This window comes from Chroicocephalus ridibundus, chromosome 7 (assembly GCF_963924245.1).
Source record: "Chroicocephalus ridibundus chromosome 7, bChrRid1.1, whole genome shotgun sequence".
Lineage (NCBI taxonomy): Eukaryota > Metazoa > Chordata > Aves > Charadriiformes > Laridae > Chroicocephalus > Chroicocephalus ridibundus.
This window is the reverse complement of record NC_086290.1, coordinates 19,395,076-19,416,240: the sequence shown is the minus strand read 5'-3', so window position 1 is coordinate 19,416,240 and position 21,165 is coordinate 19,395,076. Positions and strand designations below refer to the sequence as shown.

Sequence of the window (21,165 nt, the reverse complement as noted above, 5' to 3'; positions counted from 1 at the left end):
GTGCATGGAAATACAATTTACAAGTCACTTATCCTGCCATGCTCCTCACCCCTAGTTCCTTCCTCTTTGGCTTTAATCAGTAAAAGGTCTGTTAGATCTCATTACATATATACACACACGCGCTCTGAAGTCCAGATTAAAAGTGAAATAGCCAGTCAAAAGAACTGAAATGTTTAGTTGATGAAAACTTATTTTCCTAACCACCTTTTCATCAAATCAGCTACTATTCTGTGGCACGCACGATTAAATTCTTAATTGCAGAACCCTTTATAAAAGGGGAGGGGCTTATGACAATATTTTAGCATTCCCCTATCAATAGAAAGTTGTTATATATTTGCAATTGTCTTTGGCTTTTTAGACCATGTCATAGGAATTTACAGACACAGGTATCAGGGTGAAAAACCCATCGATCTCAATAAAAACAAGTTAAATTGCTTTACAAACCAAGCTTTCTAAAGATGATTTACTAATGACAAAGATTCATATTTCTACCTGCCTTTTACAGTATTTATGCTAAAATTACTTGCCATCCTCTATTTTGGGTATTTGGTGTCAAATTAGACTTTAAAAAAAAAAAATCATTTTTCCTACTCTTATGCCAAATTTGACTGTCGGGTTTTATTGGAACATCAAAAGCAGGCTTTTAATTCTCACAGTTTTGATGCTTAATGAAAAGTGAAAGTTAAACACAGCATGGCAGCATTAAAAATGCATGGTAAATCCATAGCACCCTGACATCTTAGCCCTCCAGAGGATGTGAAGAACAGCCATTGTAAACAAAAGATAATACTACTAAATACAAAGCAAATTAATTAGATGGTCTGACAGACTTTTAAACAAAGAAAAAGTGGAGGGAGAACATATGTGCAACTATCTTCCAGCAAAGATATCACAGTGGTCTGTCAGCAGCAGAGCCATATATTACATTTAAGTTTACGTCTTCATTTTCAGACTTTGCTCTTGAATACCTGGAAATTGATACATTGATAAGCTAGCATAGTCAAGAACTTGGACAAAGAAGGGATTTGTACCACGTAACCCAGATGGCAAGGACTGATGGCTCTGAACCACCTATTTAATAAATTACAGACTGCTAAGGACTGTTATCAATTAAACTGTCTACACTAAACCCAAATTTAACCAAACGGAGAACTTCCTTTTGTGCAGAAGTGTCAAAGTTCCCCCGCCTCATTCCAACGGGTACGACTAAGTGGCCCTTCTAAAGCTCCCGGCACTTGTTGTTTCTGCCAACTCTGATCGGGGTGAACTGAGCTGTAGGCTCATCAGTAGTACCGGAGATGATCTGCTTTTCTCCCTGCAGTTTCCTAAGAATTCAGCTTCTCATCCAGAAAGTAAAAGCAATAATAAAATATTTTACTATTTTAATGTATTTTTTTGTATTAAAGAGAGAGAACAATACTGCTCCTGTTGGCAATATATGGAACATTTTATGTTCATACATTCTACACAGTGTTTGTGCAGTAATGGGAATAAGCAGACTAAAATGATGCCTTGATTGCATTTTACCAGTTTATCCTCAGGAAATAAAGATGTGCCTCATAGCACACTCTTGACAATAATGCAAGGTGTTTATATCCCTTAATTTTGCTTTCTTTTACACATATTCAGCTGTTTTTTCCTTTGCTTTCATCTGATCTGAACTTACATTTTAACAACTCATTTTTATATTATTACGAGAAGCTTGTACAGGTGCTCCATGGCAATCTGAAAAGAAATATATAACACTGTAGCTGAATTCTAGCATTTGGGTCATGAGGCAGCAGCAGAAGAAAATTATCAGAAACCTCGTTACTACCTCTGGTCAAGTTGCTAAGGACAGCAGAGTTCCTAACGCTGAGCATTTCAGTGTAGATTCCTGCATGATTTACACACCACATACCATGGCAAGTTACCCAGGGTAAAGAAATACCTAAGAGTAAGCCAGAAGAGGTAGTGGTCAGTGTGCCTGAGATTAGGCAGCTCTGCAGAATCATCGCTTTCCGCACTCCTTTAATCCTGGAATATTGGGGCAATAGTTCCTACTATGCCCAATGAGCTGCTTTATTTGCTGTTGTCTTGAAAAGGGAAAAAATTGTGATTCCTTTTAAAACCAAAAATCCAGATGGAATTTTCTTCTTCTAAAAAAAAAAATACTGATTTTATTCCAATTCATGCAATAAAATAAGATCCAGACTTTTTAATGTAACAGGGTAATGGATGGTAAGAGAGAAACTCAAAAATAAACCAACCCCTCTTTGCTTTATCACAGGGCCATCATCCATTTTGATGAGGTCAATGCAGAAGACTGCCAAATATGCATTAGCACTTAAAGGATGCACGTAGAAAAGCAATGCTTCAAACTGAATAAAAGACATCTGTGTCCAAAAAGACTGGGTTTGGAACTCTTCACTGTAATTTAGAGAAAAAGATGATTTACCTTCGTATAAATGTTCCTAAAATTATTAAGATTTGTATTGTTTATGGTGCATTGAACTTAGTTTAAATTAACATAGTCAAAATGACTAAGTGATTTTTTTTAACCAGGGGATAGAGTGCTCTGAGGTATCTCTGCATAAGCACGTGAACTGGAATTCAGTAATCTTGCAGAATTATGTGTCTTCCTGCTTACGGAATCACTTAACCACCAAGTATATAAAATTAGTGTGTTTAATATGGACTTAGGTGCTGTCCTGATCAGAATCTATTTTTGGGGCGAATTAGATAGACAGATGAAGGTTCCCAGAAGAAACTTACACAAAAGTGAGATGTTTCTGGAGTGAATTACTGCATCAGTTCCACTAACTGTAACAGTAACAGAAAGTTACTGAAATTGCACTTTCACAGCTTGCCCTGTGGGGTCTTCTTAAGGAGGCCTACTGCTTATAGGTTATATAAAATCTAGTGCAAAAAGCTTACGGAATGCAAGCTGCTAACTTGTGTCCTGTGGAAACTGAGAAATAGGAACATTATAGCATTAACTTTCTTAAGCGTCTCCTGAATATTTGTTTAAAGTCATCAGCAAGAGTTGCACAAATCAACAGGAACGTTGCCTTACAAAGGGTGGACAATCATTCTACATACTTTTACTCTTGTGCATCCACATGTATAATCACACACACCTTAAATATTATTTTTCCTTACTCTTAAAATGATATTTTGGCGTAATTACTATGTTTCTATTTAATATCCTCTTCAGATGAAATTATACATTGCCTTTTAGGTCTGAAAGTCTTCCCCAGGGAATTGTCTAGATTTAGAAGTACCTATTAAACCTTTACACGGCAATGATTGAAACAAAAGGTCCTTCCTTGAAACCAAACTTAATCTTTATATCAACGGCCCCATCTTTCCAGATCACCCGCACTACTACTCTTTCGTCTTCTGCCCTGTGCCTCACGGCACACAGCTGCCTCTTGCACCCTGCACCTTCCCAGTGCTACTCCCCACTCCCCAGGGTGACAGGGGAGCTCAGTAGTGCCCTGAACCAAAGAGACAGCAGAAGGCACTGAGATTTCACCAAAGCTAAGGTGATTTCTGGAAAAAGAGTCAGTATAGTCCAACGGTGTTCAGACAAAAATGTTGCGGCTATTGTTATGATACTGGATACAGAGGCTCAGTAATTGTGCAATGTATAATTCTTGTGAATTAATTGTAAATACTCGCATAATTTGGCTGCAATTTTCATAACACGGGCCTGTGTTTATGTAAATAAGGAAGGGGCAACAAGGAATGATCTTTAATTATGTTTAAACTATAACAACAGCACAGCTTATAAAGGCTTCTGTAAAAGCAAGAAAGAAAAGAGTTAAGCCAATATTTTAGTGCAGAACTACTCTGAAAACGTGCTCTCATATTTTCATGAATGTGATTTTCCAAAAAGTGATTTTCTGAAAGAATAAGGCACAGTTCTTGCAGCATCTCTCCAATAGTGTCATCTTGAAAATGTTTTTCTCATTTTCCAACCCCTCAAACCGAACTATGAAATCTGAAGCATGAGTTGAACGCTAGCTAATGCATACGCTGTCATAGACTAAGAAACTAAGTCAGCCCTGGATAGTCAACAGAAGTCAAAAATAGTCAAATCACATTTCTGGCACTAATGGAGCACGTCCACAGTTCAGAGCAACACTGTGCAAAGATGGTCAAGCTCAATCTGAAGAATCGCACAGGGTGCCTAAAGCACCACAAGTGTACACAAGCTGTGCTGCACCGGGGATAACGTGCCATGCCAATTACCCAGCACAGAATGGCACACTAACACAGCTAGCCTGCTTCCAACACCTGAGCTAGTTCCCTTGAATAACCCTGCACAGCCCTGAACTGTGCCAGATATCTGAATTTCAAATTTAAACAGGTGTGTTCCTGAATGCAAAAGAGGAACCACTCTCATGTAAAAGGTACCACTTTTACACAGTGGCTTTTCAGAGCAGAATCACACTGAGTTCAAGCTGTGGGTACAAAGCACATGCAATATCGAACAGGCAGATGTTACTGAAAGCTCAAAATGCAAAATGAAGCAACACATTACCATTTTTATCCATGGAATGGGGCTCAGACTGCTTCTTTCCAATATCAGCAAAGGATCTCACAATTGGGATCCTGTTGCTCAGCTTCTTCTGGTTCTGATGGTGATGCTGTTTCAGTAATGCCTCATGCACTCTGTGACGAACATCCTCACTGAGCTGCCCAGAACTCACCTGCTGGTCCAGAATCATATCTGAAAATACATACATAAACATAATAAAAGAGGGGAAAAAGGAAATATTTATTTTTAATTGCAATCATAAGAATTAGTACCATACAAGATTACAAATTAAAGGTATCAGTTCCTTTAACATAACAGAATTAAACAGTAAGTTTTATCTAGAAGTGTTTCAGTCTCAGGAAAAAAAAAAATAAAACAAAAAGGATGCTATTAATGTAAAAAAGTCAATCCCTCAAAAGATACGCAGTTCCCAAATTAAGGTAACCTATGTAACTTTGAAGTCAGTCCCTAGGCAACCCCATACATAATGCTTTTAAACCCAAGATAATAATGCGTATAACTCCCTTTTTATAACCCCCACCCTATTTGCTACAAAGGACTGGAATGCTGTGAGGAAACACCTTTTGTATTCCCTTTATACTTACCACAGGAGATCACAGTCTAGTGCTTTATTTCTTATAACCATAATTACAATACTTTCACTAAAATATAAAGAAATTTCAGATAAAGCAATACAGGAAAATTTGCTGTATTATTTGCAAATACTTAATCTCATTCTATGGCCTGATGTACATGTCCCTGCAAGAGAATCATTGCATGGAGGTGTGAGTGAATCTGATCCCCCTGCTAAGAAATTACAACCATTTTTGCAGTCCACTGGCAGAAAATATTCTTACATATTCATATTCAAAACTATTTGTAAATATATGCATTATGTATTTCAAATGGGAAAGAACTGTTGAGAATTTTGTGGGGTTTTTTTTTAATTATTATTTGGGAAATCCTGCTAGCAACAGTAATTACACTTAACAGAAAAAGAAAGGAAAAAAAGAAATTCTGTACGATACACACTGTCCTTGTATATCCATTGGAAGAAACTGTACTGCACAAAAATAGTGATATAATAAGCTGAGTCAAAAACTCCTTGTACTGAAAATTCAGACAGCTCATGATTCTGTCGTGGAGTCAGATTCATATCTACCAGTAAACTCAGTGGAAAAGCAAGCACAACAGAAAAAATAAAAAGCAGATGCATCATAGTAGAAACATATTTGTCAGGTCTTTGATAATTCCCAAAAGCAAGAGAAAAGAAGAGAGATAATAAAAGGCATTAAATAATTATGCTGGTTAAAAGCAGAGTTTAATTGCTAACAGTCAACTATGCATTGTATATACATTTAAAAAACACAGCAGTTTTTCTGGAATTCTCAATATCCACATAACAAGCCAACGTATCATACATATAGCTGCTTTAAAAGCTGAACAACAAACTACCTGAATGTTTCAGTTACTATGAAGAAGATACCAACAAATTTACATCTCTGTGACCACACACACACAAAAAGACAAGGTTAGGTCCACAGAAAAATGCAGCTGCCAACAGATGTAAACATGAGACGTAACCACATCTCACAATGAAGAGTGATGCAGAGGTTTTCCATGTTGCCTTTGACCCTCTCCCGCAATTACATTCTGTGCAGTATTAACAACGGTGTTGACTGAATGGCTCATGCCAAAGAGTAATACTGCCTGGTGGTGTGCCTAAACTAATAAAACCTGTCTTTGGGTGCTTCACCTGACTCTGAAGGGCACTTTTATCTCCAGGGTTAACTCAGACACCACCAGGTCAGTTATCACTGTACTCCCAGCCTAGACAAACACAGTTTTTCTATTACTCTAGACTCTCATGGAAGAAATAAAGAGGCACAGCAGCAAGATGAGTTACAGAAAGGCAAAAGAGAAGGTAACGAACACAAGTTCAAGAGAAAGCCTTCAGCAGATTTTTTTCAGATGGAGCCAAGAATTTGCAACCCACAAGAAAAAGAAAAGAAAGCTCCAGCTCCAAGAAACCGATTAATTTTCCTGCTCAACTCCACTGCCTTTTGAGGAACTGCCTCTGCCCTGAGGATAAGACTATCTTCCCTTTATATAGCCTTAGTACATGAATTTGCATGTCATGTTTCCCAAAACAGGCCAGTACTTTCTGTAACATGACAGTGGATCTTCAGAGGAAAAAAATGAATAATAAAAAAATAACATAGAGCGTCTGTGCTAAAGCACAATTGAAATGATCCTCTCCCTGCTCCTTTTTAATTCTGATGACCAAAAGACAAATTGTAGAAGATGCAAAAACAAATATTACCTTCCTTGAGTTGCTCTAAGACAGAAATAAAAAGGAAGAGCTGAAAAAGAGGACTCCTCTAGAACACACAAATTTAGAGTTGTGGTCATCAGCTTGCTTACAGATCAGTGGAACTCCACTTGTATGGTGTCATTCCTAGAATTGCAGTATTTTCCGTATCAAATGTTAAAACATATTAACTGCTGAGAATGATGTCAACATTTGAGATGATCCACTTGAGGAGGAAAAATGCCAGGAAAAAGAAAATGCCAGGAAAAAGACAACCATATCCCTATCCTCTTCCTTGCCTAGATGTTCTGCTAGACTCGTTAACAGTCAACACAAGCCATAGGGTTAGTGCCAATGTGGTGACTAACAATTTTTATTTCCTGCCAAACTGAGAAGAAAGTGGCTTACCTTTAGTTTTCTTTTTTTACAAGTTCCGCTTTACTGTAGCACCGCTACCACATGTAAAAAGAGAAGACACATTCAGATTTGGAAAGAGTGAAGACGCGTTTTCTTGCCTTGACACTCCTCTCCAGTTCCTTTACTACAGACCCACTTGCAGTAGCAGCTGTAGGAGTTTAAATCCAGTCAAATTACTGCCAGATTGCTGTATTTTGACTATTTTTTCAAGACCTGAACTGAACAGATTTGAATAGTAAGACTGTCTCCATCAGCACCTATGGGTTTCCACTTCAGTTTCTTCCTAAGTTTTTCAACATACCCTTTAAAAACCCAAGCTTCTGCAATGTCAGTGATAACACTCTTGATTGCAAAGACAAGCTTGAAAATAAGAGCAACACGGTTGAAGTCTGAGAGTAAACGGCAGGAGCATTTTAAACATCTCATTTTCAAAACAGGCTCTATTTTCTTAATCCTGTGAGAAGATCCTACATGCTCCCACCAGTTGAAGATGCACCTGCTTTTCAAAGCCTTGTTTTTCACTTTTGTATTTAGAGCACATGGCCATTTCTCCAAACTCCAAATGACAAAACAAAGTAAACAATACAGACCTGAAACTTCACAGCACTATATCTCAGGTACATTCCTGTCTAACAACAGAGACTCTTCAGGGTTTCTATACTTGGCAACAAAGGTTTGGGGATTTCTTGTTTGTTTGTTTTAAAGGATTTTCCTCTTGAATGACCTTTTAAATTCTGCAGACCCCCCTTTGAACCAGAGACACAGGTTAATTTTCAAGGATGCTTCAGAACCACATGGATCTTCCAGCAAGATGCAATGTGTGGAATATCCACCAGCACAGTGTTACCCATCCTATTAATTGCTCATACCATACCATTTCTGCTGATATCAGGAACACTGAAGTAGGGTGTTTCTTCAGTAAGGAATCTTGATTCATACTGGAACCATGAAATAACTTTTCAAGCTGTTAAAGACAGACATTCTTCCTGCCCTGGTCATTCAAAAAGATTCAAAGAAACTTGGGTTTTCATATAATTTCAAGAATGTTTTCTCCATTCAGACTCAGTTACAATACATCACTTATATAAAATTGATTTTGTGAGTAAATGTGAGCAATGTGAGTACTTAAACAAGCTACTGTAGTAACTCAAATGTAACTCCTCATCACCTGTGAACAATTTACCCAGGCTGTGAATTAAGAGCATCAGGACAGCAAACACTTCAAAGCAGTTCAAATGCATCTGTCCCACCTCTAGGGTCGGCAAGGATGCAAAAGCAGGTTGGATGCTTCCGCTCACTCTGGAGACATCTATTACACGCTGCAGCTTTGTACAGGGGCATGCAGCCAGATCCACGTGGAGCCATCCCAGGTCCAAGCAAATGAGCAGTAAGGAGACAGTCAAATGTGGCCACAGCTCATTCCCCATTGTTCCAGGTTCACAGTGTGCCCCTCACCTCACATACAATACTACACAAAACTCACAGGTGAAACATAGAATAAATTTATAGAAGGTATACTGTATTTGCACCAAAATACCTGTGAAGTCCAGAAAGAAATTACTAACAAATAAAGAGTCTAAACTGGGCCTGACTTTTGCAGTGGTGAGTAAAAAAACAAGACCCAGAGCTTTTTTTTTTTTTCCCATCTGCGTACAAGATGAAATACAAGTTGTGAATTTCTGGGCTCATATCCTCCTGATATAGGTCAGCACTGACAGTTTACAGCAGAAGAAACTGAACTCAGTATATACGAGCCAAGGTGCCAGTATTTACACCTCTCAATCTTACAAATTTTATAACTATGCCATTGCAGGACAAAATGAGAGATTAATGATAAAAAATAGAATGCACAGGCTTTTGTGTGTGTCATGAATGCAGTGATAGCTGACTACAAAACCTAATTTAAAAGCCATGATTTATTTGGTTTCTGATTGTTTCCTTTCCCTTAAAGACAGGGAAGAAGAAAACACAAGCAACCCTAAAGCAGTGCTTTATGGAAGACATTCACTTGAAATGACATCCTTTATCTCACCCTGTCTCTAACAGGAATCCAAATATACGGTTCCCTAGGGAGTTAGGCACTAGGAGCAATAGAAAACTAAGAATTAGGATTCCTGGGCTGCATTTGTGAACCAAGACCTGTTTACAGTGTTTACAACAGTGATTATAAATAAGCTATCTAAGCCAGCGGATTTAGCCCACTCATCCAAGGAGGCAGAGCGTTCCAGCACACCGAGAGACAGATTCTATTTCCAGCTCTACCTGAAATTACTTTGTTCACCATTTCAGCTGAATTACTTGAAAAGGAAAGATGGAGAGTGAAAAATGTCTGCTTTTTAAAGTTACAACAGGCAATTTTACTGAAGAACAAGAGCAAGCATTTCACAAAACTGTAAATAGTAGAGAAGAGACTAAAATTCCCAGCTTGCAGCTCAGACAGCAAGCAGCTGTAAGTCAGAGCTATGCTAACATGGCACAGTGGATGCTACAAAAGAACAATGGAGACCTCATAAACCAATTTATTTTGCATCTCTATACAAAACAAGAGCCATGAGTGACATTGGTTCTGTCTTTTACACACAAAATGAAAGCTGAGATTGACTTGCACAATCTAAAAAATTCCCAGATTTGTGGTTAACATGGGAAAATACAGAACAAAAACCAAAAAATGCCATGCTACTTAGAAGTTGGTACGAAATTTACAATTTATCTGCAGACAAGAGAAGAAAGGTTTCTCTGTAATCACCACATGGTAAGCTGCAAGTAAGGCAAACAAACACAAAAACCTGGCTAAGTGAGAGGGTGAAAGCTGAACAAAAGGCAGGTGTAGGGTCAAACAGAGAAGCAGATTGCTCACAAGGAATCCCATGCTTTGTCACTGTGACCAAAAACTTGTAATAAAAGTTAAATTTACCATAAAAACACTGTCAGAAACACAACACAACCAGAGTGTTGCAGCTGAAACAAAAGGCTCCAGTGAAATAAAATCTAAACTGGAGCCAGTTTAAATTGTTATTATTATGAAGTGATATAGCTTAAAGCAAACAAAGGCAAAAAAAGACTTGTTCAGATTGAAAGCTTAACATGATATTACTGAAGTCAATAAAATGGCACACTTGGGATGTAATGCCCTGAGTTGTTGAGCACAGAGTCCAGTGACCTCAATCACAAGATTAAGCTGTTACACTGATTGAAAATTTGATCGTGAGGAACACACAAAAGACTGCTTGGGAAAAAAACAGTCAGATCTCTGGATTGGAAAGCATAGGAATGTTTAAAATTGAATTTAAAAAATAAACCATTATTACATTTAAGCTATTTAAAATAAATGGGACTATCTAATATTTCAAACATGTGCAAGTTGCCAAAGCACCACTGTGCAACGCTGAGGCCACAGTTTGTATTTGACAAGGTTTGACATTTGTTCACAGTACACTCTGCACAACTACAAGAAAACGCGAGATCTGTGATTCATGTTGTAAAGAAAGTACTGCCATTAAAGGCTGGACCGAACAGTTTTTGAACCAAACGACAGAAAATGGCATCATATGTTAAGTAGAAGAACCTTTGGGGTTCATTCAGTGGTTACAATCAAAAAACCAGATGGTAATCTGAGAATCTACATGGTTTCAAAGGAACTAAATGAAAATATCAAAAGAGAACATTTTCATCTGCCAACTTGAACAACACAGTGAAGCTGCTCTCTAATGGTGCAGCCAGATTCTGGCAAATACCTCCTCAAGAGACAAGTTCCAAAATAAATTGTTTTGATTACATAGATTTTTCAGACTTCCTTTTAGCATATGTTCTATACAGAAGTGATCGATAAAATATTACTACATCAAATGTTCAAAGGAATTCCTTGTGCATGGAGTGCTAGCATACCGATATAGGAGCCACTGCAAAGACGTACAAAAAAAGAATGTCACATATTAAAAATAGTAATTAAAAAAAATCCTAAAATACGTTTAATAAAAATGCATTTTTAAACAGGCTGAAGTTCAGCAGAGGAATTTCAAGGGAAAAATAAAATTCATCCTAAAAAATTTAAGAACTATTTGAGAAATTTCAGGAATGAACATGCTATTTCACTGCATGATGACTATGTTGGGAATTCATCCCAGAAGTCTTTATTATAATTAGATATTGTCTGTGAATTCAGCATCATAGGTATGAATAAGCTCTTTATCAACAAAGAAAATTGGGTGCCTGTCCAAAGAAATTTAGTCTTGTAGATCAAGTCATTTTTTTAATAAGACAGAATTGGAATGAAAAAGAAGCTAATAAAGAATGGACATGCTGGAAGACAGGTTGATTTAAAAATTCTCACCACGTCACTGGTGCCAAAATATTTTTATGTGGAACTATCAGAGTTTCCAGAGATGAAAAACAAAATGTTCTCAAAGCCATGCAAACAGTATAAAAGATGGTTTTAATCTGTAGATTTTACTACAAGCCCATTAAGGTTTTAAAATATATACTTTAATAAAAGACATTTTCAAGGACTAAGTGCTAAGAGTTTAATGCCTCAGTGAATAAGTGGTTTTAGATTAAAAGCCTTGACTAAAACAAATAGGAATTCTTTGTCTCAATTTAGCAACGAAGATTAAGTATACCTCTTTCAAGGATACGAAGACTGGCACTGCATTTACAGACATATAATTTGATATAGAAATATAGTCCAGATAGCAAGACATTACCAACAAATACACAACACACATTTCTCCCTAACAAAGTGTTAAGGCAAGTAAAAAGAAAGTACATGTGCACAATTAGTTTATTTGTTCTCAAAAGATATGATGCGATATAGTTATGCAGCAAAATTTTCAACAGGTTGCATTAAAAAACAAAACCCATAGTAATAAAATGTTAATCAGAAGTACAAGTTAATTTAGGAGTACCACTTAAGACCACAGCGTACAATCTATTTTTGCAAATTCTCCTACATGTGGTATATACAGTGGCATTGAAAAGAACAATCGAAAGTGACCATCAGGATCACTGGATGAGCCCAGCCTGAGCATGTCTAGCAAGCAAAATAAGAAGAATTAAGTGTTGAAAGGAAGTGAAGCCAACAAGTGAGAGCAACCATTTCTTTAAATTCTAAAGTGTCAGGACTGTCAGATACAACTGGAATACATACCAACTCCAGGGTGAAAACAATGTTTGCAATGTATAGCACACGCTAAGTAGGATTATAACTACTGACGGTGAATAGCAACTGAACAGAACAGACAAGAAAGGATTTTCTGAGAGATACAAGTTTTGTCTAATCTTCATGTCCAGCAGTCATTTATATGGAAAAAGGCCTGTCATATTCTTTGGAAATATTAAATTTCTAACAAACCTAGCACACATATCTTGGTGGTGTGTTTGGCACCACTACTATGAAAAGTCTTTCCTCCTCTCAGCACTGCCTAATGTGTGCCGCACTCACTGTAACATTTTGGAAGTACTGGAGAGCAGGAACTACATATGTAGTATTAGAGTACCAAATTACAAAGGAATTCGATTGAGGAAGAGGAAAACAACATTACTACAACACTAATGATAATAATAATATTAATATTAATAATAACAATAATAATAATAACAATAATACAGGAAAGCAAATGGAATAGCAACTTTGTTTACTGGGGGGGGCGGCAAATCTTTTCAAAGAAACATGACACAGAACATGAGTAATTTACAGAATGATAGAATGATTCACTTGCCAGAAGAACCCACCGCAAAGTTGTTTAAAAAAAAAAAAATTTACACTATTGGTTATTGAGTGTGCAGAGGGGAAAAGAAAATCCTCTCTGAAAGACAAAGCGAGACCCAAGAAAACCTTATCATGTGTCAGATCACATTATCAGAAAGAGATACCTACCAGTTCGACCAAAAAAACCCAACGAATAAAATACACCCACATCTGCCACAACAATAGGTACTTTTAAAGTGAAAGCCAATTCATGAAAGTCATCCTAAAGCCTTGTCTCAGAAGAAACAAGTTTTTCTAGTCAACAAATGAAGATATCCCAGAAGCAGGACTAATTCAAAATAGCATTACAGTAACTCATCAAATTCTCTACTGAAGGACAACTTACATCTGTGATGAGTTTCAAAACAAAATTATCTGGAATTCTTGGACGCTTTAACTAAACAAACAAAATGACTACAACTAACTAAGGATTAAGAGATTATAAACGTGAATTCATTGTGGTCTTACTATACAATAACTTCTAGAAACAGAAAAAAAAGGAAGTTGTCTGAAGTTATTTTGATTGTGTTAATCCTTACTTTTTTGCCTACTTAAATGAAAACAATTCTGGAAGAGATCTCTTAGCCGACTACAGAAGGAGGTGAGTGATTTTTGCATTAAAAATGTAAAGCTCATGCTTCAAAACTCCTAGTGTACTATTTAAGCAAAAAAGCAATAAAAGAACATCAAGTAACTGATCTAAGTACTTCTTGATTTTTTTTAATTAAATAAATAATAAAGCAGCATACTGATGAATACCTTTGTTCTTTCAAATCAGCTGCTTTTTATTCTTCATGTTTATCTTTTATCATTATCAAGACAAATTTTGAAGCTCTGATTCAGACCATGATTCATGGGAGAATCAGATCTCGGCACACAGTAGAAACCCACGCAAGTTTCTGCAGATCGGGATTAATAATACCTTACATCAGTTTGACATAAACAATTTAGGAAAGGTAAAGCAAAAAGCAGCTACCACTAGCTGCACCAATTTTAATTCCACTGTTAAATATAGCCCACTGAACAGTATCTCCCTTACCTGATAATGTAAATAATTAATATCGATTTTATCTGGCCCTTACATAAATTTACATATCATCCATAAAGTAGTTTTCTTGATAATCTTAAGTGTTAGAAAACGTTCTTGCTCTCTCTGTCTTTTGTACCTTTACCTAAACAAAAGGTTTGTATTTTTATTTGTGTATTTTACATTTTCTGTTAACGTGCTACTTTGCGTCTGTGACTAGGCAATAAAAAGGCCCCAGCAACCACTCAGGCACCATTTCTCTGTGCACGTGCTCTTCTCCCAATTTACATCTGTTGCATCATGTTAGATCTTCAAGCAAAGTTTGCAATATGGAGAATACCATAAATCTAATATGATATTTGTATAAAATAGCTATATACTGTATAATACATTAATTAAAAGAGGGCAGATTTAGACTAGAGATAAGAAAGATATTTTTTTACAATGAGGGTGGTAAAACACTGGCACAGGTTGCCCAGAGAGGTGGTAGATGCCCCATCCCTGGAAAAACCCACGGTCAGGTTGGACGGGGCTCTGAGCAACCTGATCTAGTTGAAGAGGTTGTCCCTGCTCGTTGCAGGAGGGGTGGATTAGATGACCTTCAAAGGCCCTTCCAATCCAAACTATTCTATGATTCTATGATTTTTATAAAATATCAAATGTATGATTTACAGACATAGCACCATTTTCAGAAATGGTGTGAAATACAGTAAGGTAGAAGCAATCAAATCCATTGCTTCTAATTCAAATTAGCTGATTGCTTGATCTAATTAAATTAGCTGCTATATTTGGGAAGGGAAATAAACATTCCAGACTGTACTGCATGATTGCAGCACAGCCATGCAACCTTTGTAGTCTTAGGACTCCTCGAGGCCATGCATTTCAGGTCCATACATACAGCCACTAACAACCTTCTTAATTATAGTAAAAAATGCACTACAAAAAAAGAGGCCCCTGCAGTAACTAGTTATAGCCTTCATGGGAAACACCAGGAATGCAGAAAATGGCATTCAGTCTCAATTTCACTTATACTTTTGGGAGACAAGGCTTGTCTATTATGTTCTCTTGCTTTCTGCTACTGCTGTTCTCAAAAGCTCTAGAATTGCAACTGCCAAATACACCTTCATTGGAAAAAATGCACTCAACTTTAGTTAAAGTTAAGGCATCTTAAAATGTTTTAAAAACTTACACTTAATATTATTGTTCTTGATTTCATTCTCAACTCAGAGATATGGTTTTTAAACTGTTTTCATGATACGTAATTATGATGAATACTTCATCATAAGTTGGGATGCTTATGGTAGAGATGCTCATAGGGATCTTCTTGGTAGAGTACCATGGGATAAAGCCCTGCAGGGAAGAGGGGCCCAAGAAAGCTGGTTAATATTCAAGGATCACCTCCTTCAAGCTCAGGAGCGATGCACCCCAACAAAGAGGAAGTCGGGCAAAAATGCCAGGAGGCCTGCATAGATGAACAAGGAGCTCCTCGACAAACTCAAACAGAAAAAGGAAGCCTACAGAGGGTGGAAGCAAGGACAGGTAGCCTGGGGGGAATACAGAGAAATTGTCTGAACAGCCAGGGTTCAGGTTAGCAAAGCTAAAGCCCAAATAGAGTTAAATCTGGCCAGGGATGCCAAGGGCAACAAGAAAAGCTTCTATAGGTATGTCAGTGATAAAAGGAAGACTACTGAAAATGTGGGCCCTCTCCGGAAGGAAACAGGAGACCTGGCCACCCAGGATATGGAGAAGGCTGAGGTAACTCAATGACTTTTTTGCCTCAGCCTTCACCGGCACAGGCTCTAACCACACCCCTCAAGTTGCAGAAGGCAAAGGCAGGGACCAGGAAAAGGAGGAACTGCCCACTGTAGGAGAAGATCAGGTTTGAGACCATTTGAGGAACCTGAAGGTGCACAAGTCCATGGGACCTGATGAAATTCATCTGTGGCACCTGAGGGGAACTGGCGGATGAAGTTGCAAGCCAGTATCCATCATATTTGAGAAGTTGTGGCAGTCCAGTGAAGTTCCCACTGACTATAAAAGGGGAAACATAACCCCCATTTTCAAAAAGGAAAAAAAGGAAGACTCAGGGAACTACAGGCTGGACAGTCTCACCTCTGTGCCCAGCATGATCATGGAGCAGATCCTCCTGCAAACTCTACTAACACACACAGAAAACAGAGAGGTGACTGGTGACAGCCAACATGGCTTCACCAAGGGCATGCCTGACAAATTTTGTGGCCTCCTATGATGGCATTACAGCATTGGTGGATAGGGGAAGAGCAACTGACGTCATCTACCTGGGCCTATGCAAAGCATTTGACAGTCCTGCATGACATCCTTATCTCTAAATTGAAGAGACATGGATTTGATGGATGGACCACTTGGTGGATAAAGAATTGGCTGGATGGCCGCACTCAAAGGGTTACGGTCAACGGCTCGATGTCCAAGTGGAAACTGGTGACGAGTGGCATTCCTCAGGGGTCGGGATTGGGACCAGTGCTGTCAGTGACATGGACAGCCGGACTGAGTGCACCTCCAGCAAGTTTGCCGATAACACCAAGCCATCCAGAGGGACCTTGACAGGCTTAAGAGGTGGGCCTATGCAAACTTCATGAAATTCAAGCAGGCCAAGTGCAAGGTCCTGCACCTGGGTCATGGCAATCCCAGGCATAAATACAGTCTGGGTGGAGAATGGCTTGAGAGCAGCCCTGAGGAGAAGGACTTGGAGGTCCTGGTGGACAAGAAGCTCAACATGAGCCGGCAATGTTCACTCACAGCCCAGAAGGCCAACCACATCCTGGGCTGCTCAGAAGAAGTATGGCCAACAGGTCGAGGGAGGGGATTCTCCCTCTCTACTCTGCTCTCGTGAGACTCCATCTGGAATACTGCGTCCATTTCTGGGGCCCCCAACATAAGAAGGACATGGGCCTGTTGGAGGAAGTCCAGAGGAGGGCCATGAAGAGGATCAGAGGGCTGGAGCACCTCTGCTATGAGGACAGTCTGAGAGAGTTGGGGTTGTTCAGCCTGGAGAAAAGAAGGCTCTGGGGAGACCTTATAGCAGCCTTCCAGTACCTAAAGGTGGCCTACAGGAAAGATGGGGAGGGAGGCTTTATGAGGGGGTGTAGCGATAGGACGAGAGGTTTAAACTGAAAGAGGGAGATTTAGATTAGATACTAGGAAGAAATTCTTTACTGTGAGGGTGGTGAGACACTGGAACAGGCTGTCCAGAGAAGTTGTGGAGGCCCCATCCCTGGAAGTGTCCAAGGCCTGGCTGGATGGGGCTTTGAGCAGCCTGGTCTAGTGGGAGGTGTCCCTGCCCATGGCAGGGGGGTTGGAACTAGATGATCTTTAAGGTCGCTTCCAACTCTAACCATTCTATGATTCTATAATTTAAATTGTTTTAAGCTAGACTGTCTGCAATTAGCATAGCAGCAGATTCAGTTTGTGGAAGTTAGCACAGGCATCGTTCACAATGTGAGGTGGCACAGCAGGAGCAGAGAACATGCCAGATCTAATGAAACAAATCCAACCTGTCCTCTCAACTCCATTTTAATTTTGCCTTTACATAAAAATTGATTGTGAAAAAAGTCTATTAAAAAATAAAATAAATAAAATATTTATCAGTTGTGTCAAACATTAGATTCTTTTCTAATATATTGAGAAAAATATTTCACAGGAGTTTCTAAATTGAACTGATTGTTATACAATAGCTTTCTTGTAAGCAATATTGTAAGCACTTGATTTTTATGATTACTTTTCAGAACTAATAAATGGAACATCGATACATACCTGCAATTTCTTCTATGGAGTTAGCTCTCATGTCCAAAAGAACTGTGCCATTTAGGATACAGCTTCTCAGCTCAAACAAGCTATGAAGTGACAGTGTGGCAACATATGGTTTACTCCACCTCTCTCCACCATCTTCTACATCTTCTTCAAACTTCAACCACCTGTGCAAACAACAATTTTATAACTCTGTCCGTAAGAAATGAAAAGTAAATTACTTCAATGGATACTGAAAGATCACTGTTAAACATGTCTTTGGATTTCACTTTATTCTTTCTTTCTAGGAAATATGAGAAACTTCCCTTGCCTGCTTCTTCCCATATAATGCTGTATTATACCATTTTTGAAGATAAATTCTGACCACAGAGATGAAAAAAGAAGCATATTAAGTAATCATTATTGTATTTTACAGAAACTCAAGAGTAAATCTTTGGCATACAATGATATTTCTACGATAAAACAACCAGTAGTATGAAAAGGAGAGAGAAGAAGAATTTGTGGTAGAGAAAAAGAAAAGCTATATATAATAAAAACACAGCAGAATTTTCTCCATTTAGTCTTCACTTTGAACTAAACACGACAAAGAAAAGACACTTTTCATTTAAAGTAAATATACTGACATAGTCAGGCTTTACAGAATCTATCCATTATCACCACCATAATCTTTTCACAAAAGACACTGTTACAAACTAACTTTGTCAGTTTAAGTTGTTAGTTACTTAACTCCATTAAGCTAATCATAAAGGCAGTAAAACATTATGCAAAATTTGGATATTTTCCATTTAAAAGTTCAGTCAGTTAAAATGAAAAACCTCACAGGCACATACATGCACACACAAGCAATGCAGCAACATGTAAACACTTGTGAACAATCTTTCAAGCCCCAAAATATGGGCTTTACTCAGGCAAAACAGCCATGTGGATGACAAGAAATACAACTTAGAATCCAGTAGCACCATCATATCTCACTATTTTGAATCTCATTTGCCTGTTCTCAGGTTCAGTGTAAATCTGGAGACTTCAGTGAAGTAAAGGGACACATGAAACCATCATGAGAGGATCAAGTCTTTTGTTACTAACCAGCTGGATGAACTTTCTCGCACAATTTTTAATTGTTTACTGATAAAAATTACACTAAAAATGTTAAAAGAATAATCATAATAATAATAATAAAAAAAAAACAAAAACAAAAAAAGAGGAGTCTGTTGACATATGCAAAAGCATTTTAAATTAAAGTTATTAAGTTTTTCAAGCATACGCAGATGTTGCTGTGTGGAGCCATGCAGCCTGCCAGCTTGACAAGGTTTGAACAGCTGCAGCCACAGCAAAAGCATTTATCACTTGACCCAACAGCACTCAGCTATTTTATATGGACCACACAGCAGAGAAGTCAAGCCGAGCCTCACACCTTGACAGCACCTTCACACTTATTTCTAGACAGCAGGGAACCGTAGAGCCTTAAGACCTCTAAAGTTGATCAATTTCCAGTTTTACCAAACCTCACAGCCCAGTAACACAGCTGTCTTCTGTTCGTGGCCCACCTGCCTAGCTCTGCTCCTACCTGTAAAATATGCATGTGTACCCATATTTTAGATACTTTCCTCCTTTCGGTCCCTGCATACCAGGTTCTTCCCCTTCTGACGCCAGCCTGTGAGCAGCCACCTCATCAGTGACCATATATGTCACAAGTATATCTGCTCCCTTCCTGATGCATTCCATTTCTTCTATCGGTACCAGCTGCATCCTAATCACTCTCCCATTACTTGCATATACAATTTGCCCCCATTCAGCTCCTCCAAAATTTCCAATCTCCTGGGTCTAGCCTCCTGCTCCTCTTTGTATTTAAACATTTTTCCCTCCATTTCCTCTGTGCTGGCCAGCTTCTGCATCTCATCTTTTCCCATGAGACCTCTTCTCCATCAGACTTTGTTCTCCACTCCCTTCATTGCAATCCCTCTTCTCTTCCCGGCCCAGGCCGACTTTCTCCTTTACCTTTTCATTCTTCCAGAGAAGGAGAAAGAAGGACACGGCACACATAAAAATCTGCTTCCACAGAGCGGAACCATGAAATTTAATTTGCATATGCACATGATGTTTTCCAAATAGATTTTCAAAACAATGTCCAAATGGACATCAAATACGAATTAATAGATCCCACCCCCACCAAATTCAAAGCCATGGTTTGAAAAGATGAGCTACAACAACTCAAGAAAGTTACCAAGAAGCATATGAGAAGGATAAAAAAAAGATCATCTTCATTTTCGTCATTTTGCAGTTGCACTTAACTCCATAAGTAGAGGCTTCTCCTAGCTTACTCATGGCGCTCATGTTTCCACGCTAAAAATATGCCAGACCTACTTGTGGCCATAACATCACAAACATGGTGCATTAACTGTCCTGCTTAAACTATTGCCTCCTAGGGCACTGCAAAATATCTTCATTTTTATCTTCTCATAACTCTGTTTTTGTGCATGTTTCTAATCTCTTTAGGAGTTTTATAAGATTATGATATTTGTACTTGGGTATTCCAAATTATTTCTGATGTAACATCATCCTGTTTTATGCTGATCCAAAAAAAAGATTTAAAATCATGCTACATATATCCTAAAAACAATGATCCAAGCATAGATTCTTACAGAATCTCATCAGAAACCTCATACTGTCATTACTTTCTGTTCATGTAAAGTCTTCAACATTGCTTAGATGATTATACTGCTGCAGTCTGTCCTTGATCTTACCTATTTTGAATATAATGACCAATTCTAAACAGATTATAAATGAGTGATAAAAGACATGTTCTTAAAGATTTTGTTATGAAAGATGACTGGACAGAGGCAGGCTCATAACCAGAGCTCGTAACTTACAAGGGACACATAAGACAAGAAATCATGAAAACAGCTTTAATTAGAGTTTATACTGTCAATCAGACATCAAAGCCTACACACCACATAAAAATCCATAGGACATTATTGTTACTGCTCAAATAATCACACTTGCCATCAAGATCACCTCCATCTGAATGTCAATCAATTTGAATAGTGTAATTCTATGGTTTGCATCAAATTTCCTACTGTTACTAAAACTTACGTGTTTAAACACATTAACGTACACTGTTACTTAATGAGACAAAAGGCTAGTACATAAACATAAATCATACCCAGCTGAGAGAATTTGACATTTTGAATAAACTTCTATTTTGATTTTAATAAGCATTATCTGAGTTTACTCATGTCATCAAGGGCAAATCATGTTTATGACCTTTTATCTTTTCAGAACAATTCCTCTATTATGTCAGATAATGCTTATAACATATCAAATAAGAAACAGAAGCAGGAAATGTAAAACAAATAAATCTC

At 38.0% G+C, this 21,165-nt stretch overlaps 1 protein-coding gene across 9 annotated transcripts in view; it reads right to left on the bottom strand.

The window, feature by feature from the left end:
- The window catches only part of SLC4A10 (solute carrier family 4 member 10), a 164,358-nt gene that overhangs the window by 52,040 nt on the left and 91,153 nt on the right, over positions 1-21,165 (bottom strand). For all 9 annotated transcript variants that reach the window (XR_010072083.1, XR_010072085.1, XR_010072081.1 and 6 more), the window contains 2 exons: positions 17,813-17,973; positions 4,529-4,717 (listed from right to left, as the gene is read on the bottom strand). Coding sequence is in view for 4 of the 9 variants with exons in the window: in XM_063342268.1 (XP_063198338.1) it covers positions 4,529-4,717; positions 17,813-17,973 (350 nt within the window). In the remaining 5 variants the exon portion in view is untranslated. The remainder of the gene's footprint in view (positions 1-4,528; positions 4,718-17,812; positions 17,974-21,165) is intronic.